Here is a 27,998-nt window from a genome sequence, read left to right on the forward strand (position 1 = left end):
GATAAAGTCATTTTTTAAATGTATTAACTCTTTCTTTTAATCACTACAACATTATTATTTTCAAAATATTTTAATATTCTCTTAAAACATTATTTTAATATTTAAAGTACACTTGTTTTTTTTGGGAAGGATTTAGAGTTTACGCTTTTAAAATTTAATAATTATATTAAAAAGTATATATAACATTTGAAATAGCAATAGCACATCAAATATACTATTTTTATATTTTTAAATTACAAAATTTAGAAATGATATTGATATTTGCATTGAAAATGGTTTTATAAAATTGTTCTAAATTCTTTTAAGAAAATAAAATTTTCATTGAAAATCAAATAATTGTATTACTTCAGTTATTTGTTATATTTCCCTTTTTCTCTTTTGGAGGAAAGGTGCCTCATACAAAAATCGTACGTCGTATAGTGTTTAGACTTTGTTGCCGTTTAACTGAAACGTTTTTAAAGGCCCTTTTCATTCATGTGTTTAAATCAGATGAGTTATTTGCAACTCAAGTTATAGCTCATGTGAGAGAAAAATACTATAACAAAAATATTTAAATTTTTGTAAGAAAAACATTGTAACTATAAAAGTTTAAATTTTTATGAAAAAAATACTGTAATTATAAAACTTAAATTGTAACATGAATTGTTAAATGAACAAGCCATAAATATTCATTCTTCCCATAAACTACATGTAGTTTAAGTCTGAAGCATTGAACATTTTGTCGTTTACTCTCGTTGATATTAGCCTGGCGACACGTCGCACAAAAGTCAAAAATAAAAATAACATGTCCTCTACAGTCGAGACTCGTAACCCAATTAAACGACATCCAACTATTTTCATAGCAAAAAAGGATATCCAACTATGAAACAACATCATTATTATAAAATAATGACGAGTCGTTCACGGGACGACAACATCTTGAAAGGAAACGACAAAATAGGTACTTTACAATTTAAACTGCAAATAAACAACAAAAGGTGCACATCTAGTATAAAAGTATAGAATTTAAAGTGTATTCCCGTTCGGTTCGCTAATTTGAGTTTTTAATTTGAGTTGAGATGTGATGTTGTATGAGAGCTTTTTACTGTAGTAAAAAAGTTAGATGTGACTGTTTTTAAGAGCTTTTTATTATAATAAAACTCAAATTTTAAATTCGAATCAGTGAAATGAACGGAGAAATACACATTTACTTTGAAATCGTACTCTGAAAACAGGCATGTCGTTTAAATTAATCAGCATAGTATTTTCGGAGGAGAAGCTACATGTCGTTCTACATGACAAAAAGTCCTGACATGAAAATAATGCACCTAAACTTTGAGCTTTCTTAGCCAAAAAAATAAAAATAAAAATAAAAAATTGAGCGGTAATGTTTTCAACAAAAGAAAAAGAAAAAAATAACCGAAATGTCGTTTTTAGCATGTTTCATTTGAACAACACTACGACCTGACGTTCTACGCATGTACGTACACTGATACAAGAGAACATGCTTTATAGAAAACTGACATTGTAGTAGATCTCGTTAATTTAAACACGTCCATATGGGTAACTTAAAACGAAACCAAAAACGACGGGAAAAAATTATCAAGACACTACTAATACTAATCATTATACTCTCACGTATTGGTTATACGCTACGAGATCCATTCTTTATTATTTGACAGTATCAGCACTACTTATACGTTATAGATTCATAACTATGTAAAATAATAATAATAATAATAATAATAATAATAATAATAATACAACATGTCATCAATATTGAGAATCCAAAGCTTGTTAAGAGGCACTTGTGGTAGTAATGAGTAAACAACATTAAATTTACATATAAGTGACATAATATTATGAAAAAGGATCAAAATGACACTCCATCAATAAACAACACATCGTTTAAGGTGAAGTCGACAATTGTTTCTTAAGTAGGCAACGAATCCTGGAAGGAAAACATGAAATATAATTATGAGGTTTTATGAGACAAACTACATACACGCAAGCATGCATATACACATCCACATGATAGACATGTATGTTTAGTTCGTTGATTCGAGTTTTTAATTCGAGTTGAGATGTGACTTTATGTGAGAACTTTTTACTATGGTAAAAAAGTTAGATATTACTATTTCTGAGAGTTTTTTACTGTAACAAAACTCGAATTCTAAATTTGAATCGGTAAAATAAAACAGGATCTACCATATAGTTCTCATAGTTGCACAAGCAACAAACACATTTTCCATTTAAATGACAGTGAACTTTTACATTGAAAAACTACATGTCGTTATCCTCCTGAAATATCTCTACCGACTACAAATGTCTATCAAATGCTTTCCGTCTTTCCCCCAGTTATATGTGCAGACCATTTTGAGTACTCTTCCTGTTTATTCTCTTACCGTCATTTTCTTGATCATTTTTTCACAGGTATATGAAATCTCTGTCGTGTCGTTTATTAGCTACCCACAAAATAACACTTTGTTTTATCACTTATCAATGAAATATAATTAATCAATAAGCTAACTTGTTAGAACATCTAATGTAATACTATAATTAATGTGCTAATTGTAAATTTAATATTTGAATACAAAAAACATTCTTTAATGCAATGCTATTTGTTATGTCAAATTTTTCATCCGCTATATTTTGTGGGGTAAATTTCTCACCAAGTATAACATATGAAAAATTTAACATTTGATTATCATTGGTTGAAATGTTTACTTTTTCTATGTGATCAATGCAACATTTGCATTTTCTAATTATTTTAAAAATAAAAGATTACTTTAACAACTTTCAAAGCCTAATAATTATAGAAAAAAATAAATTTAACATTTCAAATAATATTATGCATTTGAGCAAAAATAAAAATAGCATATATACCATATCACACTTTTTGATGGTAAATATACAATTAGTATTATTTACAATGGAAAAAAAGGTCTTAAATGGTAGAGTTATTTTAATAATTAATTGCAACGGTGCACCCTAAATTATTTGGTTTTTAATATATCCCAAACTTTTGATTTTGGCAAATTGCACCGTGAACTTTAGAATCAATTGCAATTGAGGTCCAATAACAGATTGCGTTATCAAATTGATTATTCGATACACAAGATTTACACGTGATATAGTTTAAAAAATGACGATCCTCATCTTTCATGTGTGAATATCATGTGTTTAACCGTTAATTTGATGACATTCGTTAACTATTGGACCTCAATTGTAATTAATTCTAAAGTTCATAATACATTTTGTTAAATTTAATAGTTTGGGGTGCATTATGTAAAAACCAAATAATTTAAGGTGCACGGTGCAATTTACTCTTATTTTAAATCAACGAGTTTCTTCACTTTTATAAATGCTACTTAATTTCTCGTCGTTCCACCTACTTAAGCACCATTCTTCAATTTATTGCTAGAAGGGTATTATGTCGCCTTTTCTCCTGAATATATATGAGATTTCCTGGCCAGACAAACAATAGACGCGTTTAGAATTCGTTTTAAAATAATTTTATTTTTTATATGAAAATAAAAATGAAAACGTTTTTAATTTCAGACATATATTATTTTTGAAAATACATTTGGTAGTTTTATCAAGAGATTATTTTCAGTATAATAAAACTCATTAATGTCTATTTCTCACTCTACTAGAGAGAGGAAAAAACGAAAATAAAAAATGAAGAACGACTAAAAGTTATTTTTCATTTTTCTCTCATTTTACACTAAACTAAAAAATCGTTTTCATTTTTGTTTTTTGTCTTTATTGCGCCAAACGCCGTTTGAGAAACATTTTCATTTTTTCTTCCTCAAAAAACATGAAAAATAAAAACATGATCTATTCCAAACACGGTGAATGTCTCCCTTCTAGTAAAAGCACTACATCCATCGTGTGTGAATGAAATACCCCCAATTAAAAACATATTAAATGTCCCGTGATTAGTGCAACGATAAAAATATCTTTTCATCTTTCTCTTTTTAAGAACTCGATATTTCACGGCCTCATTTAGAACCCCTATCGGGTTAATGTGCTGTGCATCCTCAAATAAACAAAATTGAAACCACTAAAAAAGAAGAGCCTTCAATATTCCACCTAAATGTGTACCCTTTTTAAGATGCGTTTTGCCAATTAAGGTTCATAAACTTTTTGTCTTGATTAAGTAAAGCCAAGCTCTGCCACACTTAGCACTTCAGTATATTAGTACCCTTTTCTCTCTTCTTTTAAAACATGTATTAAATCCTTTACTTTTTGCTGCCCTTGTCTCTCAAAAGGAGAACCCACTGATATTTCAAGTTTAGAAATGTATTATATAGGGGAAAAAAAATGCCATTCCTTGCGCGTGCAAATGATTTAACTTTGTTTATATTTTCTTGCTTCTAGAGTTACACCCCTGGCTAGTCTCTAATTAAAGAGATCACTGGCCACTGACTTGTATTAAAAAATAATAATAATCTGGTATACTCTCAATTCATTATATAAAATAAAGAAGAAATATGTTCCAAACAAAAATTGGAGTTTTACTTTTTCATCTATGTATAAGAGAATTGGCTCATTTGGTGAAGTTAAACGGAATCATTTATGCTGTCGGGACACTTTTTCCCGGCACCGTATTGGGAGATACAATAATTTATTAAATTTTACGTTAGAACTTGTAAACTCCAATGATAAAGTTGTAAAAGTTACGATAAATTTGTGATTTTGAAGGAATACGATGAATCGTTTAAGTTTGCAAGTACTGACGTAAAATTAACAAGTTATTGTAAAATTCACGGTGCATAAGTCTCATGAGATTAGTTCGAAACGATGGCAGCCTATTCTGGACACTGGCTAAAAAGAGAAAAGAAACTTAATCCTTACTTAAAAGAGGGAAACTATGTTCATTTAGCTTTTCAATTAACACATTGATTCTGCATAATTCCCTATTTCTGTTTGGTCTTGGCTTTGTTAAGAACTTAAGGTCCACCAAATTAAGGACCAGATTAGCTGGACATATTAAAATGGGATTAATTAACTTGCTACGGTACTATACTAGGGACAATGGCATAGTTTCTTTTATTATTGTTCTTATTTGTTTAATTGGCATGCGCTAAACACAGCTTTTAATGTATTCTACTTTTGCAAATTTATAATCATTTGCTCCTATATATTCTCAGTTCCTAGGCACTTTTTATAGTTTTATTTTTCTGGCTATATATGCTCACTATTGATATTTTAATATTTATGGTCTTAGGAAAAAAGGAAAAGGAGAAGGTGGAGAAAACTGCCATATTGATAATTGCGGATTAAGAAGGAACACTATAACGGTCGCACATAAGTCTTATGAGATTCCTTCAAACTTCTAGATTGTGAAATTTTGTAAAAATATTTTTCAGATCATTCAAAGATCTCGACTTTGGAATTTTTTAGCTGCTAAAGTGAAGAAAACGATTTCTTAGCGACTCAAAGTATAGATACAATCAAAAACAAATTTAATTTATTCTTGAGCCAAATTTTTTTATCAATATGAAATTTCATGGAAAGATGTTATGATTTTGTGGTGCCCGTTGTGACTACAGACAAGATCGGATGTTCATAATCTATGTTGTTGTCATATGTATCAAACCATTCAAAAAAAAAAGTTATATTTTGACAATGATGAAATACCAACCCATTAAACAAATTATAAAACAAAATACAATTATTTTGTTCTAATTTGGTAGATAAGAGAACAAAACAAAAGTTTAAGCATATCTTCATAGCTAGCTGCATGCCAAATATCAATTCATATAAAATATTTTTTAAATAAAAGAAATAAACCTTTATAAGACAGCTGTCTATTAGTAAAAAAAATTCTAGTACTTGGTTCTTTTTTTTTTTTTTTTTTGTGTTTCCCATAAATCAGACTGTCGAAGGGTGGATAAGTGGCAATAATATCAATTTTAGCATTCCGAAATTACGTAGAATCACAATATACATATACATGTTAGCAACTAACCATGCATATATGTAGAAATTGGGGTGTAGCATTGCATTTATAATTTATTTTATGTGATAGTGATTTTGAAAGGATGTAACAAGAAGAGAAAAAATATTGTTCTACTCGTTTAAGTCATTGTTAAGTAGCATGTTATACCTAATAAGTAGCATGTTATACCTAACTTCTACGTATTATAGGGACCCAAAAAAAAAAACCGTATGTATATGCATATAGAGCACTTCTTTTTGTCTCTATGGTATTTTAGTCCCATTCTGATGATATGTCAATCTTTTATAGATTAAAGCACTTAATTTTTCAACTCTTTTTTCTTTTAAAGAAAAAAATAAGACCCACATACACATGTCAACTTAAGAGAAGCATGTATTGAATAGAAAGGGAGTTACATAGCATATTCCGTGTATATATAAAAAACAGTCGGGATACTACTGACGTTAAACATCACAATTAATAAAATGTAAGTCGATTATTTGTGGATTGCATGGTATAATACCCACATTTTATGAGTGTGTGGTGCTCAATACTACCAGTACGTTATATACAACATTATTCATATATATAAATATATATATATATATATATATTGTATGTGTTTTTACCATATTTAAATAAATTATTGATTGAAGAAGAGCACCAATGAACTTCCAAGTCTAGTCATATTATTCCAACACAACTAAAACTATCGACAGTAGCTATAATGGAATCAGGAAAGGAATTTATAGGAAATAAAAAACATAAAAATCTTCAATACGATCAGACAGGATTTCCCAATATAGGAGTCCTTGTTTGTCTAATGTCATCAGGCTCCAGTCTCCACACCATAATGGACCATCATGCGTAAGTGCCAAGTCAAAACTCAAAACTACTTTCAAACTCCAAGCCGTATTTGCTCTTTTTTCCCTTTGTAACCACAACTTGAATTTTGTATTTTGTATTTTCTTCTATTTTACATTAGATTCCAATTAGACAAATAAAATATACATTAAGCCAGATAACGAGATGCCTTTTTATTCCAAAACCCAGAAGCCGCTATAATAACCTAAATATGCACTATATAGTATACCTATCTCTCTCTCTCTCTCTCTCTCTCTCTCTCTCTCTCTCTCTCTCTCTCTCTAAAACACACATAAAGTTGCTTCTTGTAACTCCTAACTCTTCTCACACTTTATCTATATCTCACCCGGCATGACTCACATTTGTCCCTAATACAAGGAGATCAAAAGATTCCTTCTTGTTTTTTCTCTTCACCAAATAGCCTATAAAAGAGAGAGAGAGAGAGAGAGAGAGAGAGAGAGAGAGATATGGGAATTGAGTTATGTCCAAAAATGGGAAGTGGGTTTTGGAGGAGACTAGTGAAGTCATGGCAGAAAGGAGAGAAGACGTTGAATGATGGGGTTTCAAAGAGCTTTGTTGGGAGAGAGAGAGAGAGAGAGAGCAATATGGGAATTGAGTTATGTCCAAAAATGGGAAGTGGGTTTTGGAGGAGACTAGTGAAGTCATGGCAGAAAGGAGAGAAGACGTTGAATGATGGGGTTTCAAAGAGCTTTGTTGGGAGGTACTTCAAGTTAGAGGCAAGAAAGAGCAGCTTCACAAAGGAGCTTAGGGCTGGTCTAGCCACTTTTCTCACCATGGCTTACATAATCACCGTCAACGCCACGATCCTCGCCGACTCCGGCGGGACATGTTCCGTCGCTGATTGTACTTTTCCGGCCAACCAAACGGCCACAAATGATGATTGCATGCTCAAGCCAAACGTTGGTTACCAAGCTTGCCTTGCAAGGACCAAGAGTGACCTCATTGTGGCCACTATTGTATCAGCCATGGTTGGGTCTATTGTTATGGGGGCCCTTGCAAACTTACCTTTGGGCCTGGCTCCTGCCATGGGCCCAAATGCCTACATGGCCTATAACATGGTAGGCTTTCATGGAACTGGGCCTATGTCTTACCAAACTGCTCTAGCAGTGATTTTGGTTGAGGCGTGCGTGTTCATGGCCTTGTCTGCCCTGGGGATCCGAGCTAAGCTGGCTAGAGTCTTTCCTCGTCAAGTTAGGCTTGCTTGTGCAGCGGGAATTGGGCTTTTCATTGCTTTTGTGGGCCTTCAGGCCCACCAGGGTATGGGCCTTGTTGGGCCGGATCCATCAAATTTGGTGACCGTCACTGCTTGCACTAGTATAAACCCGGAAACAGGTGAGTGCCTTGGTGGGAAAATGAGGAGCCCAAAATTCTGGCTGGGGACAATTGGATTTCTAATCACTAGCTTTGGCTTAATGAAGGATGTTAAAGGTAGCATGATTTATGGTATTCTGTTTGTTACATTTATATCATGGTTTAGAAACACACCTCTCACATATTTTCCTGGTAACCCACTTGGTGACACAAATTTTAACTACTTCAAGAAAGTTGTGGATTTTCATGGAATCCAAACAACAGCAGGGGTCATTACCTTTGCACACTTCAATAGAAGTGAGGTATGGGTGGCTTTGGCAACCTTGTTATATGTAGATGTTCTGGCCACAACAGGTACGTTGTACACAATGGCCGAAATTGGAGGGTTTGTCGACGAGCATGGAAGCTTTGAAGGCGAATACTTGGCCTACATTGTTGATGCAGGCTCAACGATTGTGGGGGCCGCGCTTGGCGTCTCGACAACAGCAACCTACATAGAATCGATGGCCGGGATAAGAGAAGGCGGTCGGACAGGACTAACAGCTGTGGTTGTAGGCTTGTGTTTCTTCTTTTCATTGTTTTTCACTCCTTTATTATCAAGTGTACCTCCCTGGGCAATAGGGCCATCACTAATCATGGTTGGGGTGATGATGATGAAGGTGGTGAACGACATAGATTGGGGCAACATGAAAGAGGCGGTTCCGGCTTTTGTGACCATACTTCTCATGCCGCTTACATACTCCATATCCAATGGAATCATTGCCGGGATCGGGGTTTACATTGCTCTTAGCCTCTATGATTGGATTGTACGGCTGATCGAGTGGTTGATGAAGATGAGAAGAATGGTTGCCAAAGAGCATAACCAGGTTTCTGCCTCAGCTGGTGCAGACCCAACAATTGAAATGATATGAAAGCTTTTAGGGTCAATGTTAGTTTGGTGTTTTAAGCAAAAATAGGACTTTTTATGAGTAGCAGATAATCTAGGGAAACTCTTTTAGATTTGTAGACAACAATGTGTGATCTATTAGCAATGGGTGCACAAGGTTTGACTTGAGAGCTCAAGAGCTCGTGTGTTAGCAAGGAATCTTTAGAATATTTCAAGTTTTCGACGTCTAACTTGTACAGACATTGATAGTGGATCAGTTTGCTTGGTTAATTTCATCTTAGTTTTCCATTTCAGAAGGTTGAAACGTAGTTCTTATTTATCTTCTTTTTAATGTCAAGCTAAATCCCAGAAGTAATTAACTTCTTCACAATCTTCAGATTTAGTAACGAAAATATATGAAGCAAATTATACTAGTAATTGATTTTCATTCATTCAGAAACTAAGGCTGTTCACATGTGATAGAAAATATCAAAAGGGTTTGATGATAACTTTCTAGTTTCTGCCACCTAGTAATTAGATTATTTACACTATTTTTCAGTTCTTACACGAAGACGAAGTACTTGTTTGCAAAGGGAAATGTGAACTTTGTATCTTTTTTACTTTGGAACTACAGTGAGTGCATATATACCGTCAGATTCAACTTCGAGAGTAAAACAACACTGATCTCCAGACTTGATGCGATTTGCTTTGCTCAAACCCGCCCAACCAGACACTAAAACCGTCAAGCCTGGTTTCTCATGGTAGTTTACTGGCCACAATCTCTTGGCAGAATCTCGAATGTACACCGTCTTCCTCTCTACATCTGCTCTGCCCCTCACAACTGGAAATGGCAAACACTCTGGCAACTCCTGCATTTGTATCAGAAGGGAGGTCAAACTAGCTAGTTAAACGAAACCAAAAGAAACCACTCAATCACTCAGACACCACAATTCAAATATTCACCCAAAATACAGTATTTTAGAACTCAGAAACACCACACGAGAGCGCCAACTTTGCGCCTTCACAATAATTTTGTACCCTACTTAGAGAAAATTGCATCTTCATGCCTTCATCCAAAAATTGAAAGGTAAAAAATTTCAACTTGGGTTTAACCTCTACTTGTTTAGCCTATTATATCAGACGTGGGAGTGAGATGTGTCACAGAGATATTGATGAAAAAACCAAGAATAAACAAAGCAAAATTCCATACGCGCATGAGATCATCAGATATGCCATCTCACAAAAGAAATACCAAGGTCTTTGAAACAAAAGCAAACAGCAAAACTATAACATTACTTCAGCCAAAAAAACTAGATTAGGAGTCAAGAATAGCAATCTGCACAGGAAAAGAAAAAATCCATAAGGAGAGAGATCGACATACAATAAAAGATTCACCGCCTATAGCCAACAAGGGAGAGAATGTGGGAGAACGTTCATCTAAATCAACGACTTCAGTCTTCACCGCCACTAGAGGAACTCTAGTCCAAGGGGAGAAGGTGGGAAAACTTCGATCAAAATCAATGCCTTCAGTTTTCACCGCCACTTGAGGGACTGTACTACCAAGAAGCGAGTCTTTGGTGACCCCTGAAGATTCCCCTGTATTTCATTTGATTACAAAGGTACTTTAGGATCATTTGCATACATATGTACGCACACACGCACAAACACTCAGCTTTGGATGCGAAGCAGTTAAATAAGTATGGCTAAGCCTACAATCTGCATCACTAAGTGTTGCAAGGATAGAATATTTCAGACTTCACCGCAAAGTTTTCCCATGATCTCCTGACTGCAGGGAGCTGATTTATTTTCCACGGGCTCTTTTTTTACAACCTTCATAACTTTAGCTGTTTAATGAAAACCACAATTAAAATAAATTTATTTAAGATATCAGATAATAAAAATATTGAACAATCTCAATGGAAAAGGAAACATAGCAGCTTGAAGGAGCACAAACCAGATTGACCATTTTCAGTTCCAACTAAATTAACAGGTTCTGCTTTGACCATTTGAACAACACTATCGGCTTTCACCACTGGAGCAACTCCTCCAGTTTTCGCCACTTGAGTTTTCACCACTTGAACAACCGTATCTGTTTTCGCCACTTCATCAGTTTTCACTACATGAGCAACTCCATCACTAGTCACCACTTGACCAACCATATCAGCTTTTGCTACTTGAGAAGCTCTACCATCCTGTCTCACACTCATGCTAATAGTGCGAAAATACTCGCCTTCGGTGAGCTTCGATGACCCCCCTGCATTTTCTAACAAAAAGATATTTTGGTTCATTTGTGAACATATCTATGTGCATGCAAAAACATAAAGTTTCTTATCAGTTCCACACACAGAAGAAAAGAAAATAAAAATAAAAAATAAAAAAAAAGGCTTTTAATGAGAAGCAGTTAAACAAATGAAGCTACACTGTTGGCCCTGCATCACAAAATGTTGCAATAATACAATCCACGAAACATACCACAAACATTTTGAATAGTTTTCTGAGAGCAGGGTTTTGACTTAATTCCTACGGGATCTTCTTTAGTGACCTTCATTACTTTACCTGCCTTATGAAAGAAATTGGAAATCTTGTTTAAGATATCAGATGATAAAGATACCAAAAAATCTCAAGAGAAAAGAAAATGTTGCAATTGGAAGGAGCGCAAACCGGATTGACAATCTTTAGTTCCAATTGATGAGGGAGTGTTAGAGGTTTCTTAGCACTTTGACTAGAGTCATTATCCAGACTATTTATTATGAAAAACTTTAAAATAAAAATAAATTTAAAAAAAAAAAAAAAAAACATTTACCAGGAAGCTTTTGGATGGCTTCTTGACTGCAGGGATCTGATATAATCTCCATGGGCTCTTCTTTAACAACGTTCATCCTTTTAACTGTTAAACACAAAAAGAGAGATCTTATTAGAGACATCACATAAAAGGTGCCAAACAGTCTCAAACAGAAAGAACACGTAGCAATTTGAAGGAACACAAACCAGATTGACAGTTTTTAACTCCAATGGAAGTGTGAACAATGGAACCGTCTGAAACACCACCAAATTTCTTTTGTGCCCATTGACAGGTGTCATTGTTTGAACACTGTTTTTGGTATAGTAAAAGTTTACTCTGATTGTTTCCTGCTAATGATCAGAAAAGAAACACTTTTACCGAACCATTGTACACAACTCGAGAAATTTCGAATGTAATTGTTAATGTTTTCTTCAAACCTTTAGCAGTCACAGGCATTGGCAAGCGATGCCAAGAACTTGGGGTGATCCAAGAATCTTTTTGTGAATGCAACGCTCCCCTTGCTATCGATTGAACTACTTGATGTGGAGATATCACGCTCGTTGCATCGGCTTTGTTGCTTCCCTCCCTGCCAGAGTAGCTCCACGTTTCGAAAAGAGACAAGTCAAAGTTACATATCCGATCCTCTTCTTGTTGTTCTCCCAAGTTTCTATTGAGCATACAGCACACTTCGACATCAGAACAGGACGCAGTAGAGGTACGTGGTGGACCATCTTTCCCAGTGGAACTATTGTCGTCCTTAATCTTTCTCCTCTTAAAGCATTTCCTACCAAAGCTCACTCTTTCACATGCCGTTCTATCATAAATCTTAACTACAAAAAGTGATTGCTTTAGCTGAAAAAACACGACGAAATCTCCAAGTTCCAGATCATGGCTCGATGCGAAGTTACTCCATCCTTGATGAAAAGCAAGGAAGCCATTAACATTCGAAACCGTTACTTCCCATTGCTTCCCATTTGCATCTTCAAGGGAGGCACTTTCTCCAACCAATCCCGACATCTCACTAGCAAACTTGGGAGGCAAGAACTGTAATAAAATGACATAGGTAGAATAGAGACTTTGCAAATAACACATAACTTCTAAGTAATAAGCATTCATTAAAAGTGGCTAAAAGAGAAGTGGAAAGAAAACCACCGGGTTTTATCGTACCAAGACTTCAGAAAAGTCATCGCCAAGCATGACTTTGAAAAAAGACGCAACGACAGGTGATGAGCTCTTCCTCCTATGAACCAACCAACAAGTGTGAGTGCATGTTGCACAAGATTTAGCATTGCAATCCATCACCTCTCCGATCAGTCTTTTAAAATTGGATCACTGAAAATAATATATAAATTAAACAATTAATTAACTGATTAAACTATTTCAGAAACACAAGAAATGATAATATTTTTCTTTTTTGAACAGAAAACAAAGATATCAAATAGTATTTCTTCTTCTCTTTTTAACATACGAGAAATAATAACATAGCATAAGAGAAAAACATGTCAATCCACAAGGAAAATATCTTGAAAAGAGAAAAAATAAAAAGAAGAAGAAGAAGCATAAACAAAAATGAGCCCAAGATTTCATTACCAAGCTTCAAAAAGTCATGGTTTTAAAATAAAAGAGCATCAACCAAATGAGACAAAGTTATTCCTGCTAACAATAGAAATTTATGTCGTTTAGTATGACATTTCACAATATAAAGCCTTAACAATTTATTCATTAAAATTAGAAAGCAAGAGAACACCTTAAAAAAAAACAACAAAAAAAACAAAAAAACAAAAAAAAACGATAAAACAAAAATTCCCTTAAAAATATATAACAACAAAAAAAACAAAAAAAAACGATAAAACAAAAATTCCCTTAAAAATATATAAAGAATTACATATTTCCCATTTAACCAGAAAAACTGCTTATTAAACCCATATTCTTTAATTTCATGGAAAAGTGAAAACCCAACCTGATGATGCCTATATTAGTATCAGTATTTATAATTTAAATTGCCATCCTTTTTTTTTTTTTGCTTTTCCTTAAAAAGGTACGAGGATGTTTCCTGCCAATACGCTTTTGTCTGGAGTACAACTAATCAAACTTGCATGGCTTTGGGTTGCCCAAAAAAAAATGATTACTGAGCAATTATTTTCCCAGGAACCAAACAAAGATTCAACCTTTCAGCTTAATGGACCCAAAATAAAGCCCTGGACAAACAATGCCACTCATAAAATACCCATGAAACTGTTTTCCCACGAACCAAAAAAAGTTTTAAACTTTTCAGCTTGATCAACCCAATATAAGCCTTGGAATAACAATGCTACTCAGAAAACACCTTACAGACCATTTTCTCACGAACCAAACACCAAGCTCTGACCTTTTTCGACCCCAACACAATGTCAGTAAACAAAACTCACCAAGCTTTCAACTTTTATTGAGATAACGAACCCGAATGGACTAGGAAAACAAAAAAAAAAATTCAACTTTTTCTAGTTGAAGAACCCAAAATGAGCCCTAGAAAATAGAGAAACTACAGAAAAGCTTTACATGCATGGTTGAAACTACAGAAAAAAAGTTTCTGGTACGTAAATTATGAAGAAATAGCTCTAGAAAACGAAAAGAAAAAAGAAAAACACTGTGGGAAATACTTACGATCGTAAATGATCAGAAGCTCGCTTGAATGATTCTGGTTAGTCTTTACTCTGAACCATTCTCTGAGCAACACTCTGTTCTACGAGTACAATCCTTTGTAGCACGCCAACCCAAATTATTATTATTATAAAAAATAAAAATAAAAAAGAAGCTTTTTACCGGACAAAAGCTTTGACATTGAAAGAGGGTTGATGGGCTATTAGGCCTCGGAGAATTTGGGCTCAAGATTGGGTCTTCATTAGGCCTCAGTGGCCACTGGTCGCTGGTAAACAAAAAAAAAAAAAAAAAAAAAAAAAAAAAACTTACTTGTCTAGCAAAAAATTTCAAATATTTTATAGTAAATAGCATAATAGTTTTAATTGTTTAGTAAATGACAAATGAATAAAAATTTATAGCCTGCTTTAAAATTTTAACATATGGTGTACCAATTTTTCTCTTAGAAGAGTTGTAGTGATGATGAGAAAGAGAATAAGAGTTTGTCGATGGAGATGAGAGAGAAATGAGAGAAAATGAATGTGGTAAATATTGCATTTATTTAATAAATTCTTCATTTATTATACAAATTCAATTTTTATATTTCCGTAAAACTATTTCTGTATTTTGGTAAACAATAAATTTACCATGTAAATCACCAACTTACTAAAAAATACTTACCGCTTAAAACCTTAGTAAATGATAGATAAATAAAAATTTATAACCTATTTTAAAATTTTAGTATGTAGTGTACTAATTTTTCTCTTTAGAAGAGTTTAGTAATGATGACAGAGAGAATAAGAGTTTAAAATTTTAACATATGGTGTACCAATTTTTCTCTTAGAAGAGTTGTAGTGATGATGAGAAAGAGAATAAGAGTTTGTCGATGGAGATGAGAGAAAATACATGTGGTAAATATTATATTTATTTAAATTTTATTTATTTTATCGATTTAAATTTTATTACAGTAAAAAATTTTTAAAAACAGTCATATTTAAAATTTTTTATTATAATAAAAATTTTTCATGTAGAGTTATATCTTAACTCAAATTAAAAATTTGAATCAATAAAGTAAACAATCATTACTAAATTCTTTATTCACTGTATAAACTCAATTGATGTATTTTCATAAAACTATTTCTGTATTTTAGTAAACAATTACCATATAAATCGTTCATTTACCAAAAAATACTTACTGTTTAAAACTTTAAAGTCTTTTGTTTGACTGGTAAATGATCATTTACCATAAGAGCGAAAATGAAGCGCTAGTCTCTCTTTCCTTTCTCACCCAACGCACTTATCTTCTTCGGCGATGGGAGGAGCATCGAGATCTGAATCCTTTTTTGCCCAGCCACTGCTCGTCTTCTCCAACGAACAGATGGCTGATTTCTAACGACCTCCGATGAACAAATCGCCTTCTCCGTCGACAATTCCGACGACTCGCGACGATCATTATCGTCCCCAGGTTGAGCAATGATGACAGTGAACCACGTTCTCAGAAGATAGAGAACGTGAGGAGAGAAAGCGAGAGATAGGAGAGAGAAAGAGGGATGGCATCCGAGAGATCACAGAGTGAAGGAGAGAGAAAGCGAGAGATAGGAGAGAGAAAGAGGGATGGCATCCGAGAGATCACAGAGTGAAGGAGAGAGAAAGAGTTGGAAAATCAGAAAATCAGAGAAGGACTATTTTATGACATTTAGGGTGTGTTTAATAAGGAGATTCGTATTTAATTTGAATTATAATTTATGATTTATTATAATATTTTTTTTATAAAAAATACACATAAATTAAAAATAATTTTAATTTTATGATTTTAATTAATGAACCAGACGTTCTTTATTAAGTTTAAAATTAATATTTACTATAAATTTTAATTACTCCATCCATTTCTGCTATTTCTCTCATTCACCCATACAAATAGGTGAATAAACTAAAATTATTTCGCAACTTTATATCATAAAACATGAAAAACGTTATTCGAAGCACTATATGTCATCTTATTATTCTTAAAATAAACCAGAACATTTACAATATTTTAATTTTACTGTAATTTTTACTTTTTAGAAATAGTAGCAAACGGCTACTTTGTTATTTAGCAGAACGCTAATTTTTAGTGTGAATGAATTAAAAAAAAAAAATTATTGAACGTAACTACCTTTTTCCCTTCCAACAAAATATAAACGATTTTTATAAAAAGCTCTCAAAAATTGAGTCATGACGAGAAAAGTGAAGAACCTACAACGATGTGGCGCTCGAAGGTGGCTTGAGGATTGGCAATGGGCACATGAGGGGCTCGAGCCAACATCGATGGGTGCAAGGGAGTAGGCTTAATGGCGTTGGGCGCGACGAAGAGAGGGGGCTAACGACAGTGGTCGCAGGGCTTCGGCAATCGCAGACCGTGGAGCTACAACAAATGGAGAACGTTGGCCGATGAGGGTTTTATCACACTCTTGATTATTGTTTGTGCTAGGATGTAGACTGTTTAATATGAGGCTTTCCGGAAACTCAATAAATTTCAGATTTATTAAATTTAATTATGCTACGAAACTGATATATCTCGTATTCATCAAATTTGGTCATGGTCATTTTGTTCCTGGAAGAAATTTTGTCACGGTCTAACTTACCCAAATATATATATATATATATATATATATATATCATACCATTTATAAAAGGCTATTTCCCACTTCACCCTTTTCTTTTTCAATCATTCTCTGACTTCGTAGGTGGGTGAGTTTGATTGGAAGCACGAAATACCTACTCATAACCACTCAACCAAAGCAATGAAAGCAGTCAAATGAAGCAAGTATTTAATAATAATAATAAAAAAGGTCAAAACGGTCAAATTGAGTTCTAGTGGATAATTAAATTCAAAATAACATCTTAGCAGAAAGTTTTATCAAAGTTGTAAACATAACAAGGAAGACCAAAAAAAACTCTTTCTTTCTCTCTCCCTCCATTTTCCCACAAGCTCTTTATTGTTCTTAGCTTCTTCTTCACTCCACCAAAAAAAATAAAAATAAAAAGGACCTTTCCCTTGTCAAAGTCCCAAAGATTTTTCAAAGTGGGTGTGCCTTAATAGGGCCTTCTAGGCTGTGGCTTTTGCTTTGTCTCTGAATTTTTGTTTATTTTCTCCATTAAAGTATCCGTTTTTGAAGAAGGGGAAAAAAAAAAAAAACAACAACAACAATGTTGGGGTGTTATCAGCAACTTGCTGCTAGGCCATCTTACCAAGACTCCCTTAAGATTCTTGAGGCCGATATTCAACATGCCAATATGCTGTGAGTTTCTCATCTTCTCTCTCTGGCACTTTTTTTTTCTATTTTTGTTTTATTTTTCTCTTTGATTTTGGAACTGGGTTTTTTCTGTTTTTGAGAAGATCATGTTTAAATGCAGTAAGGTAATGTGATCATTATGATGGGTTTTCTATCTGTGTTATTTTTTGCTTTTGACTTATTAAATTTTAGGAATAATTACAATTTTCTTTTGAAAGCTTTTTTCTGCTCCTCTAGTATGATTTTTTAAAATGTTGACCGCTGTTCATGAGCTTAACTGCTTTTTTTTTTTCCTTATTTTTTTAATGATTAATGTGCTTTAGAGTTTACATGGACAATTAGTAGAAAGATCAATTCTTCTTCTTTTTTTTTTTCCTTTCCTTCTGATGATTCTCTGATTATGTGTAATGTTAAAAAGCATAATGTAGTTAACTTCCATATGATTTCAAATTTCAAAAATTGGGCCTTTTCAGCCACAGCTTAATAAATCATTTGACATTATTCAAGTGATTTTTTTTTTTTTTGGGGACACCAAATGTGTTTTTCAGGGCAGGTTCTATTCCACGAGGCAAAGGAGGTATTTCTCTTCGGATGAAATTGGTATATAATAAACTAGCACCAATTTTCATGTTTTTGCGGCAATGGATGGACTGTTCTTCTTCATGTCTATTCTCTAGTTATATAAACCTCTTTTACATTATTGTACATAAGGTGAATTTCTTTGCTTTCTTGTTCATGCATTTCTATTGTCTTTTTAAAAAAAAAAAAGATTATTCCTTTTTTTTCTCTCTTCATTTAAGGATGAATTAAAGTTCTTGAAAATTGATCTCTTTGGCTGTGTTTGGAATTGATCCCGTTTTTGTTTTTTATGTTTTTCGAGAAATAAAAAATGAAAACGTTTTTAAAACGGCGTTTGGCGTAAAAAAACGAAAAACGGAAATGAAAACGATTTTTTAGTTTAGTGTAAAATGAGAGAAAATGAAAAAAGACTTTTAATCCGTTTTCATTTTTTATTTTCGTTTTCTCCTCTCTCGAACAGAGAGAGAAAGACATTAATGAGTTTTTTTATACTGAAAAGAATCTCTTGATAAAACTACCAAACGCATTTTCAAAAATGATTTCCGTCTTTTTATTTTCATACAAAAAATAAAATCATTTTAGAACGAGTTCTAAACGTGCCCCTTATGTCTTCAGGTCCGGTCAGATGGGAGGCCAAATGTTTCTTCGTATGGAAGAAAAGCAACCATTGGTGAATTCTATAGTTAAGTATAAATTTCTTCTTTATTCTCGTCTTTAGTAGCCTTTGATAATCCTAGTTTTCCTTAGAATTTGATTTTCGGTTTGAACTTCCTTAGAAGTCTCGTTTTCTATCCTGTTTTGGCAACTTATTATTGACCTTTGCTTATGCACTTTCCAAATTGAAACTGCAGCTGTTATACTACCGTCACTTAAGCGTCTCCATTGTGATTTGTCGGAGGACACGACTCACGAGAGGAGGAGTCACAACTTGGAGATGGCGGTGAGGAAGATCTCTGATGCAGATTTGGAGAGGGAAGATGAATGTGGGATCTGCTTGGAGCCTTGTACCAAAATGGTTTTGCCCAACTGCTGCCATGCCATGTGCATCAATTGCTACCATGACTGGTAAATATGCAACATTACTTTTCTCTTCATGTTCACATTTTCATTTTGATCTCACTCTCACGCAAATGTAAAGATGCCAATAGATACAAATCCGTATCTGAAAGAAAATAAAAGATAGATGTAGGCTCGTTCGAGGTAAGGTCGACCTCCATTGATAGAGTTTTTGAGGAATGCCGACATCAAATATCACAATACGCTAGAATAATGCCCTCAATATATAAATTTTCATCAAATGCTCTTAAGAGGATAGATTACAACATATTCCCCAAAATAAAGACTAAAATTTAAAAACATAAATTTATAACACTTACTCGAACTTTTTTTGCTACAGTCTTTTCTCTCACAACAAAATTGAATTTCCGTTCAAACTTAGGGATTGTTCTTTTGCATTTTTAAGTTAGGATGACTTGAGTGATGATCTTGAGTTGAGTTTGAGTTATAACTTGAGTTTGTGTTTGGATATGCACATTTAAGTTATGATTTGAATTGAGAATCTATTTGAATTTGTGTTTAAGTGGGTCAAAATTTAAATTTGTATTTAGATAGTATTTTAATAAAAACTCAATGGTGATGAAAAATTTTAATAGGGTATATAGGTGGGGTTTTATTGTCTTTTTGTTGTGAATGCATAGAAAAAAAAAAACATTTCAATCAGAATTAAAACAAAAAAGTTGTGGTATTTTTAAGAATAGAAAAAATATTATTTATTAACTTGAATTCGAGTTTATGAACTCGAGTTGAATGGGATACTTGAACTCGAGTTTAGTACCAAACTCGAGTTCAAACTCAAATTTTATAAAAGAACATGAACTTGAATAAAATTGTAATTCGAGTTTAAATTTTTTTTGAATTTCGTTGCAAAAGAACAACCTCTTAATGTTCAAATCTGTGAACCAAACGGGCTCTATTGACGCCCTAGTGTCAACGCATTCTTTTTTCTTACATTGCAGGAACACAAGGTCAGAGTCCTGCCCATTCTGCCGCGGAAGCTTAAAGAGAGTGAATTCCGAGGATTTATGGGTCCTGACATGTGGGAATGATGTGGTTGACACACAAAGTGCATTGAAAGAGGATGTTCAAAGGTTTTATCTTTTCATTAACAGCCTGCCTAAGGATATTCCTGATGCTCTATTCATAATGTATTATGATTACTTATTTTGATCTAACAGCTCATCATGAAAATTGGATGTATAGAAAGGGAGAAAATTGCTCACCATCACATGTATTTAGCGAGTATGTTGGGGTCTTCAAATTGTGAAACGTTTGTTACCACTCCATGCAGTATATAATAAAGATTGTTTCTGTGCAAGAGATAAATTGCTCTTCTCAGTATAGAAAGAGGCTCATAGTAAGTGGGAGTCAAGTATTCTGATCTTAAATATGGAGTATTCCAGATTCATTAAGTGCATGATCAACTCACTTCGATGAAACAGACAGTTGATTTCATTTTACAGAAAAAGAAAATAAAGGTGAAATTGCGGTTTCGGTCCTAACTGTTAAGATATACCGCGTGAACCTCAAAGTAACGAAAACAATGCACCACTTGAAGTCTTTCCGTCTTAAGTCCGAAAATTGTTTTCATTACTTTAGAGGCCCTCTCTCTGACTTTAACGATACTTAGGTCCTGCTCATTTCACTAATTCAAGATTTAATTCCAGCTTTATTACAGTTAAAAATTCTCATAAAAAGTCACATTAAATTTTTTTGCTATAGTTAAAAGCTATCATATAAAATTACATCTCAATTCGAATTAAAAACTCGAATTAACGAATTGAATGAAGCTTTAATGGTCAAATTTCACGGATTTAAACAGGACACCCAACTTGGAGGGAAAATTAATGATATTTACTGGTCAAATTTCATGTCATGGATACTTTTTTACTCTAGGAACTCATGTGGAACATTTTAACAGTTTGGAGCTTAAACTCAACACTTTTTAAAGTTTGGGACCAGTGCCACAATGTTTTCCAAAAAGGTGAGCTAGTTCACACATTTTCCCTATTCCTGTTTTTCATGAAACGAGCAAGAATAAATGTGGAGTCTAACAAAACGTCCTTTTTCTTTGTTAATACCTGAAGGCTGACAAACAACAAAACTAGATAAACTATTCCACCTACTAGTACTTGTAGATTTTTGGCTCTTTATAAGTAAAGCTGTCCTGGCAAGAGATCATCAAAAACTGCAAATAAATGATCAAGAGTAACAAATATAATATGTGCGAGTATGTGGCTGCATATATATATATATATATATATATATATATATATCTCTATGTTATTGTGTAAAGATTTCGATAGATTGCATAACGTCTAAATGAGGCAAGATGTGTATTTATTAGCAAAAATTTGACAGCAATCCTGCAAATACAAGTTTCTTCGTCAGTAGTGAATGAAAGTAAGGAATAAATACCTTGGAAATCTGTGTGCTGTCACATATACAAGTTTCTTCGTCTAGAAGCATGTGTTACATGGACTATACAAGTACTTACATTGGATTAAAGAAAGATGGTGATTTAAGATGTTTACTGGTTTCTTTAGTGTGATTTAATACATACATTACTATTACGTTGAATAATAATAATAATAATAAGAAAACAAAAAAGAGTCGTCAAAGTTTTTCATTTAAAAGTTGATAACTGTTTTTACAACGATAAAACAGTTGAGATCCTTTCTTTTCATCATCTACTGACTGATATTTGAGCTGCATGGTACATCTCAATTTTTATGACGTACCATGATTTTTACGAAAATTATTGTATGTTTATTTTACAATTTGTGAATTTAAAATTTTATGAAAAAAAATACTATAATAATATAATTTAAATTATAAAATGAATAAGACCTTAATTACTTGTTTGAATATCAGCTGCCACACATGTGATGCTAATTGTAGCGGGGGGCCTTCGGAGTCTGGACCAACTTTCTGACAATGGTTATGGTACTATACTAAACTGGCATGGCAGAGAGCAGCCAATTCATGCCCATTTTTTACTGCAGAGATTTGAGTATTTATAGAAAAATGGGGTCTTTAATGAGATGTTTGTTTTTAATTTTGAATCATAATTTTTAATTTTTTACAGTATTTTTTTTTTTATAAAAAATTAAAATTTTAAAAATTAAAATCATGAATCATAGTTCTAAAATCATGAACTAAACGTCCTATAAATATTTTCTAGTCAAGCAGAGAGATTCACTTTTACAGTCAAAAGTGTCTGGAAGCAAAATATCTATATGTTCCATTCTATAAATCAACCTATTAAGTGGTATGAGGCGCATTTGGTCTCATATTAGGTAGGTGCTTGGATGGGATTATAATTTTTAGGTTCTTAAAAAATATTGTATGATAAATGTTTGGTCTACTTATTTTTTTTAATGATGTGAGACCAGATTCAACAACCAGAATTCAGAAACTGGCCTTAGCGGCAAGAAAATTAGACAATATTATTGGCCATGTTCGACAAGAATGTGAAAACCAGTAATGATGTTTAACTCAACAATGAACAAAAATTCAAATATTGTAACCACTCAACTCTTTTGGAATTTCTAGTCGTAAACTAACTAAAACGAAAAAACAAAGAAATAGCAGTTCATTAAGCTGATCTAGTGGCAAAAACGTCTCATCCCTGACGAAGTTTCTTGTCCAACAAGTAATTGAAAGGAGGGTAACTAAGCCTTCCCTTGAGAAACATATCCGAGACAACCTTGTACATGCCTTCCGTGAGATGAACACCGTCCCAATTTATATACTGAGATGGGTTTTTACAGGCAGTTTTAACTGAAGGAGTTCCACATGTGGTAAACACTTCAAAGTTATAAGGATCGCCCAAGCCACAACAGGCTTTGAAGCGCTCAGTCATGCCAAACTGGCCCGGATTTTGCATGACCCTGCGATACGCGCTCCAATAATCCGCGAACGTTATAACTGCGTGTGGGAATTGTCTTCTGATGTCTTTGAGCTTGTTTAAGATGGCTAGATTGTGAGTGTAACTTTGGTTGTTAACGCTTTTTACGCAGCCTATGTCGTCTCTGTCGTCTTCGGGAGCCAGTGTCATGGCCAACGGTAAGCAGCCTGTCATTGGAAGGCCCTGGACCACAACGTACTTTGCACCTTTGTTCAACAAGGCCTGCAAAAAACAAATGACAAGAGAAAACATGTGGAAATGAAGTTATGAATGGTTGTTTTCTTGGAGGTACTAGAGGACTGTTTTTGGATTTGCATATGTCGGTTTCTTAACATAATGTGTGAGTTCCATAAGCTAAGTATTGAATTATTGAAATCGATACATCAAGAGATAATTTAAAAGTTGAAAATTATATGGGACAGAAATGAAACATGGTACACTTTTATAGACTTGAGAATCTACTCAGAAGAATACTATAACTTCACTTATCTAAAAATGCCAATTAAAGTGACGAGAAATGTCATTTTTCACTATAAACTTAAACTAATACTTAAATTTTTACAAACTTTAATAATCTGCTAAGAAGAATACTATACGTGCCTTAACTTGTACTGATCTAAACATGTTAATTAAAGTGACAAGTAATATGTCATTTATTTTCATTTAAGTATTTATAAACTTTTACTAATACTAAACCTTATAAACTTCATAATCTGCTGAGAATAAAACGTATTAACTTGAACTAATCTAAATATGTCAATTAAAGCGGCAAGTGAAATTCCATTTTTAGCTGAACTTTTTATAGACTTGTACTGGCAATAATCTACTAAGAAAAATACTATACATGCCTAATCCAAAAATACACTAATTAATCCAAAAATACCAATCAAACTGTCAAGTGAAACGTCATTTTTCACTCATAAATGTTGGTGTTCCATGACAGCTCTCAACTAGTACTAATGCTTTTGCAGTAACGAGAAGAAAAATACTAATCTTGGTTAGAACTTTACCGTTAAAAAACCTGTGAAACGTCCAACTGCAAGCTCTCTAATAGTATCTTGTGAGATTGTAGATCCAACTGTGTAAGCATAATCATTGACTCCAATCTCACCAACCCAGAAGAGAGAATCATCAAATTCCGCAGCTTCACATCTCCAATCAAGATTTTTACACCCCAAACTCTCCAAGTACTTATTGAACCAAAGAAGCTGAGTCTGAATAGACTGAGGGGTTATATCAAGGGTAAGATTGTTCTTAACGAAGAAGTCATATTCTATGGCTGTTGACCCTGCAACGGCAAAGTTGACCCCATGAGGAGAATTTCCCTTGACGGTTTTGTAAGGTGGCAGGAAAGGCAATGCCAGTGATTGCGCCACAAAGTCGATCACCAGCCGCCCATCGGAGTATCGGTTCGTGGGGCGATGAAAAAACGTGATCCCGTATGGGGGGTTTGAAACATGGCCAAAACCACTAGGACCAGAAACTGACCTTGTGTTGCCTGTGTCAGTGAAAGAGTCTCCAAAGGCATAGATTTTCTTGAAGGGAAGTGGGTTTGTCTTGGATATGGCAATGGAGGAAGAGGAAGAATGTAGGGTGATGATCAAGATAGTGATGAGAGTGATTTGGGAGGAGATAGATGTAATGAAACAGGAAGCCATTTTGTTCCTTTTTTAGAGGGAAAAAAAAATTTCTAGGCTTTCTTTTAATGTGGACTCTATCTTATGTTATATATACTTTCATAGCTTTGTGTAGCTTGGAAGTAGCTAGCTTTTGGTTTATTTGATGACTATTAATTTACTTGAAAAATCAGATTTTGGGTTTTGTAATTAGAGTGAGAAAAAGGTGTGAAAGTTAATGAAAATGAGATGTGAATTATATATATATATATATATATAGATCTTTTGGTGGTTGAGTGGAAATTAGTTGGGGGCGGCTTTAAATGAGCATGGTCCATTTCACCTGTGTTGCCGGCGATTTAGTAAAAGAGAATTTAAAGTGATTAGAAAACAAAAGGAAAAAAAACTGACATTTTTTTCTCTCATTTTTGTTTCTTCCTAATAATAGTACTTCTAGAGAACTGCATTGGGAATTTGGGATTCTGGTTTGCTTGATATTTATTGCCTTATCACAACAACCCACGTGACTTGACCGGTGGCTGTGCTAAATGCCGGGTTACTGAAGGTAAACGAAGGAAGTATTTTAAGGAAAATACTCGTGGCATATTTACTTACCAAGAGTGGAAAATGAGAATTGAGAATTGAAATCAACCCTACATTTACTTACCCATTTTTATTTTAAAATGAGAGTGAGAATGTGTGGGTCATACACTAATTTGAGATTGAGAAATGAGATTGACACTCCCCTCACCCCCACCGGATTGGCATTCTCAATCCTGATAATAAATTTCAATTACGATTTTATTTTTAATTCTACTAACAAATTTGTAAATAGAAAAGTAAACAGTAAAAAATTGAAAATGCTCTAATTTATTTTCACGCATCTCGTATCTCCTTACTCACTTCCTCTGATATTTTATTCTCCTCAAAACACAGCATTGCATCCACAGCAACCAAGAGCATCCATCTTCTCTTCAAAGTGAGTCAATAAGATAAATCACTGTGGTTCTTTTTTATTGAATCGCAAGTTTATTTATTTATTTATTTATTTTTGTGTTTATTTGTTGAATCTGTGATCAAACCATGTTTTGCCCATTGATTGCACAACATCATTTCAAGAATTCGTGGAGATCAAGACTATTACAATTTCTAATTACTAATTAAAAAAATCTAGGTGTGATTAAAAAAATCTAATTACTAATTAGTTATCCTACTATTAAGATAGTTAGCATAATATACAATTTTTTTAAAAGTTCAACACACAAAAATCTACTAAAATGATAGGTAAGTAAATTTATAACAATTTATTCCGATTCTGGGTATAAGTAAACGCATGAATGGGATTGGGACTGATTCCGACTCCGATTATTGGAACCTAAGTAAACAGCTTATTCTAACACCGATTCCTGGAACTTAAGTAAATTCTGACTCTGATTTCTGTTCACTTCGAATCTTATCCACTCTGATTACAAATAAGTAAACATGTCATTATTGTGTTTGGTATGGATCTTGTACTCTATTTCTTTCATCCTAGAAGAGTTTAAAATTGACATGCTTTTGAAATATTTGAAATCTCTAGCCCAAACAATCGTGTGTCCCAAAATTCTTTCACTACTCTCGTCAGTCCTCTCCTTGCTTCTACTTTTCCCTCCTATCAAATAAGTCACTAGTATATTTAGCATCTGCAATCCTATTGTTCCTAGCCACCTCAATGAGCACACATTCAACTTTGCCAATGGTTGCAAAACCTCAAATTCGACTACATTATCTGTTTGTAAACATAAACTAGCATGGAAGTTTTTCACACTACCCTATGCAGATTTCAAATCCGTATGGCTATCTAGAATATGGGTTATATATGGATAAGACAGAGAGAGAGATTAAAAAGACACCCTTGTGTTGACCCATGAGTGTTAACTCCGAAGTGCACAAATACTATAGTCCCATTTGATTTTTATATTTGAATCCACGATTATGATTATTATACAATATTTTTCATCCAACAAAAAATTTAAATTTAAAAATTTTTTCTCTCATAAAATTCTCATCAATAAATCAGAATCAATGACTTGAACACATGAACCAAACTGACTTTCAGCTTCTCTCTTTTCAGTTGGAGAAATGAGATGTTGACTGTATGTTATCACATATTGTACGAAAAGAGTTACTTGCAGCGTATTTGGAATTGATTCTAAAAACGTTTTTTACGTTTTTTGATAAAGAAAAAATGAAATGAAGAGAATATAGCGTTTGGAGCAATCAAAGACAAAAAACGGAAATGAAAATAATTTTTTAGTTTCATATAAAATAAGGGAGAAATGAAAAATGATTTTTAGTCGTTTTTCATTTCTTATTTGCGTTTTCTCCTCTCTGCTAGATATGCTCGAGAGATATTTATACATATATATATACACATAATTATTCTATTAATGGGTTATTTCTTTACATATATATAAGAAAGAAATATTTTCATTTTCTTATTTTATATATTATTTAAAATACTATTAGATGTTTTCAAAAATGTATAACTAAACGGAGTTTCATTTTTTTCTTATACTGAAAACAATCTCTTGATAAAATTACCAAACGCATTTTCAAAAATGATTTCTGCCTGAAATTGAAAACATTTTTATTTTCATTTTCATACAAAAAATAAAATTATTTTAGAATGAGTTCTAAACGCATCCTTGGTGATTTCAATTTCAAGGTTGAATATGAAACACTGATGATGTTAATGGAAGAGGTGAGAACTGATAGAGACGAATTGTATGGTAGTATAAGAATTCTCAGAGGCATTTCTTTCCATTCCATCAGTAAATGCCAACTTTTTATTGGTTTCATTGATTGATTTAGGGTATATTTGTTTCACAATTCAAGTTAAGAATTTGAGTTGAGTATGTGAGAGAAAAATATTTGTCGGGGTCCAGTAAATCCGGAGGGTTGACGTATCGGGGATTGACATGTGTAAACACACGGTTTGCCTCGTGGCCGAGCTTCAAATTAAATGATGATGGCGGGACCTTCGACGAAGAAGTGGGGTCGACTAGGCCCAAATTAGGCCGAATGACATGTGTCCTAGGACTCTCTTTGTTGTCGAAATGACAAAAATGCCCTGCAAAATACGTTAGATAATCTGCAAACACAAATAAAAGAACTCCGGAGATGAAGAATGGTGGG

General features: G+C 33.4%; 5 protein-coding genes across 10 annotated transcripts; 2 read left to right on the plus strand and 3 right to left on the minus strand.

Moving 5' to 3' along the window:
* The first annotated feature begins 1,943 nt into the window (after nt 1-1,943).
* LOC21391559 (adenine/guanine permease AZG2) lies at nt 1,944-9,195 on the plus strand. 3 transcript variants are annotated; one of them, XM_024169270.1, is made up of 2 exons: nt 1,944-1,961; nt 7,408-9,195. In XM_024169270.1, the coding sequence occupies exons 1-2, from the start codon at nt 1,944-1,946 to the stop codon at nt 9,031-9,033; spliced, it is 1,644 nt and encodes a 547-aa protein (XP_024025038.1). In that variant the 3' UTR covers nt 9,034-9,195. The 3 variants fall into 3 exon arrangements, with proteins under 3 accessions (XP_024025038.1, XP_024025039.1, XP_010101936.2); XM_024169271.1 differs by lacking the exon at nt 1,944-1,961 and adding an exon at nt 7,258-7,292 and having other exon boundaries at nt 7,428-9,195; XM_010103634.2 differs by lacking the exon at nt 1,944-1,961 and having other exon boundaries at nt 7,396-9,195.
* A 263-nt stretch (nt 9,196-9,458) lies between these two features.
* Nucleotides 9,459-12,284, minus strand: LOC112090255. Of its 2 annotated transcripts, none has more exons than XM_024169265.1 (7): nt 12,207-12,284; nt 11,976-12,116; nt 11,791-11,874; nt 10,942-11,250; nt 10,748-10,831; nt 10,369-10,583; nt 9,459-9,856 (listed from the first exon to the last, which is right to left on the minus strand). In XM_024169265.1, exons 1-7 carry the CDS (start codon nt 12,223-12,225, stop codon nt 9,605-9,607), a joined length of 1,104 nt encoding a protein of 367 aa, XP_024025033.1. In that variant the 5' UTR covers nt 12,226-12,284; the 3' UTR covers nt 9,459-9,604. The 2 variants fall into 2 exon arrangements, with proteins under 2 accessions (XP_024025033.1, XP_024025032.1); XM_024169264.1 differs by having other exon boundaries at nt 11,976-12,119.
* Nucleotides 12,277-13,068, minus strand: LOC21391560 (B3 domain-containing protein Os01g0905400; the record flags this gene model as incomplete). Its single annotated transcript, XM_024169269.1, has 2 exons — nt 12,937-13,068; nt 12,277-12,813 (listed from the first exon to the last, which is right to left on the minus strand). Coding segments are annotated over exons 1-2 (669 nt in total), but the record flags the coding sequence as incomplete, so codon positions are not given.
* Nucleotides 13,069-17,350: 4,282 nt separating this feature from the next.
* On the plus strand, nt 17,351-20,610 carry LOC21391561 (E3 ubiquitin-protein ligase RNF8). Of its 3 annotated transcripts, none has more exons than XM_024169261.1 (5): nt 17,351-17,666; nt 18,209-18,371; nt 18,855-18,921; nt 19,091-19,304; nt 20,255-20,610. In XM_024169261.1, the coding sequence occupies exons 1-5, from the start codon at nt 17,575-17,577 to the stop codon at nt 20,463-20,465; spliced, it is 747 nt and encodes a 248-aa protein (XP_024025029.1). In that variant the 5' UTR covers nt 17,351-17,574; the 3' UTR covers nt 20,466-20,610. The 3 variants fall into 3 exon arrangements, with proteins under 3 accessions (XP_024025029.1, XP_024025031.1, XP_024025030.1); XM_024169263.1 differs by having other exon boundaries at nt 18,209-18,260; XM_024169262.1 differs by having other exon boundaries at nt 17,586-17,666; nt 18,214-18,371.
* A 2,109-nt stretch (nt 20,611-22,719) lies between these two features.
* LOC21391562 (GDSL esterase/lipase At3g48460) lies at nt 22,720-25,031 on the minus strand. Its single transcript, XM_010103637.2, has 2 exons — nt 24,216-25,031; nt 22,720-23,427 (listed from the first exon to the last, which is right to left on the minus strand). The coding sequence occupies exons 1-2, from the start codon at nt 24,861-24,863 to the stop codon at nt 22,921-22,923; spliced, it is 1,155 nt and encodes a 384-aa protein (XP_010101939.1). The 5' UTR covers nt 24,864-25,031; the 3' UTR covers nt 22,720-22,920.
* Between the last annotated feature and the right edge of the window lie 2,967 nt (nt 25,032-27,998).

The sequence above is a fragment of the Morus notabilis genome, unplaced genomic scaffold (genome assembly GCF_000414095.1).
Source record: "Morus notabilis unplaced genomic scaffold, ASM41409v2 Scaffold701, whole genome shotgun sequence".
Taxonomy (NCBI): domain Eukaryota; kingdom Viridiplantae; phylum Streptophyta; class Magnoliopsida; order Rosales; family Moraceae; genus Morus; species Morus notabilis.

Bases quoted from the DNA above. Each gene is read 5' to 3' on its own strand.
- LOC112090255 (XM_024169264.1), bottom strand. The intron at 10,584-10,747 runs GTGAAGTCTGAA...AATGAAATACAG, and splicing joins GATCATGGGAAAACTTTGCG to GGGAATCTTCAGGGGTCACC. The intron at 9,857-10,368 runs GTATGTCGATCT...ATACAAATGCAG, and splicing joins TAGGCGGTGAATCTTTTATT to GAGTTGCCAGAGTGTTTGCC.
- LOC21391561 (XM_024169261.1), top strand. From the start codon at position 17,575: ATGTTGGGGTGTTATCAGCAACTTGCTGCTAGGCCATCTTACCAAGAC. The intron at 18,372-18,854 runs GTGAATTTCTTT...TTATGTCTTCAG, and splicing joins TTTACATTATTGTACATAAG to GTCCGGTCAGATGGGAGGCC. The intron at 18,922-19,090 runs GTTAAGTATAAA...TTGAAACTGCAG, and splicing joins AACCATTGGTGAATTCTATA to CTGTTATACTACCGTCACTT.
- LOC21391562 (XM_010103637.2), bottom strand. From the start codon at position 24,863: ATGGCTTCCTGTTTCATTACATCTATCTCCTCCCAAATCACTCTCATC. The intron at 23,428-24,215 runs GTAAAGTTCTAA...TGTTTTTTGCAG, and splicing joins GTTTCACAGGTTTTTTAACG to GCCTTGTTGAACAAAGGTGC.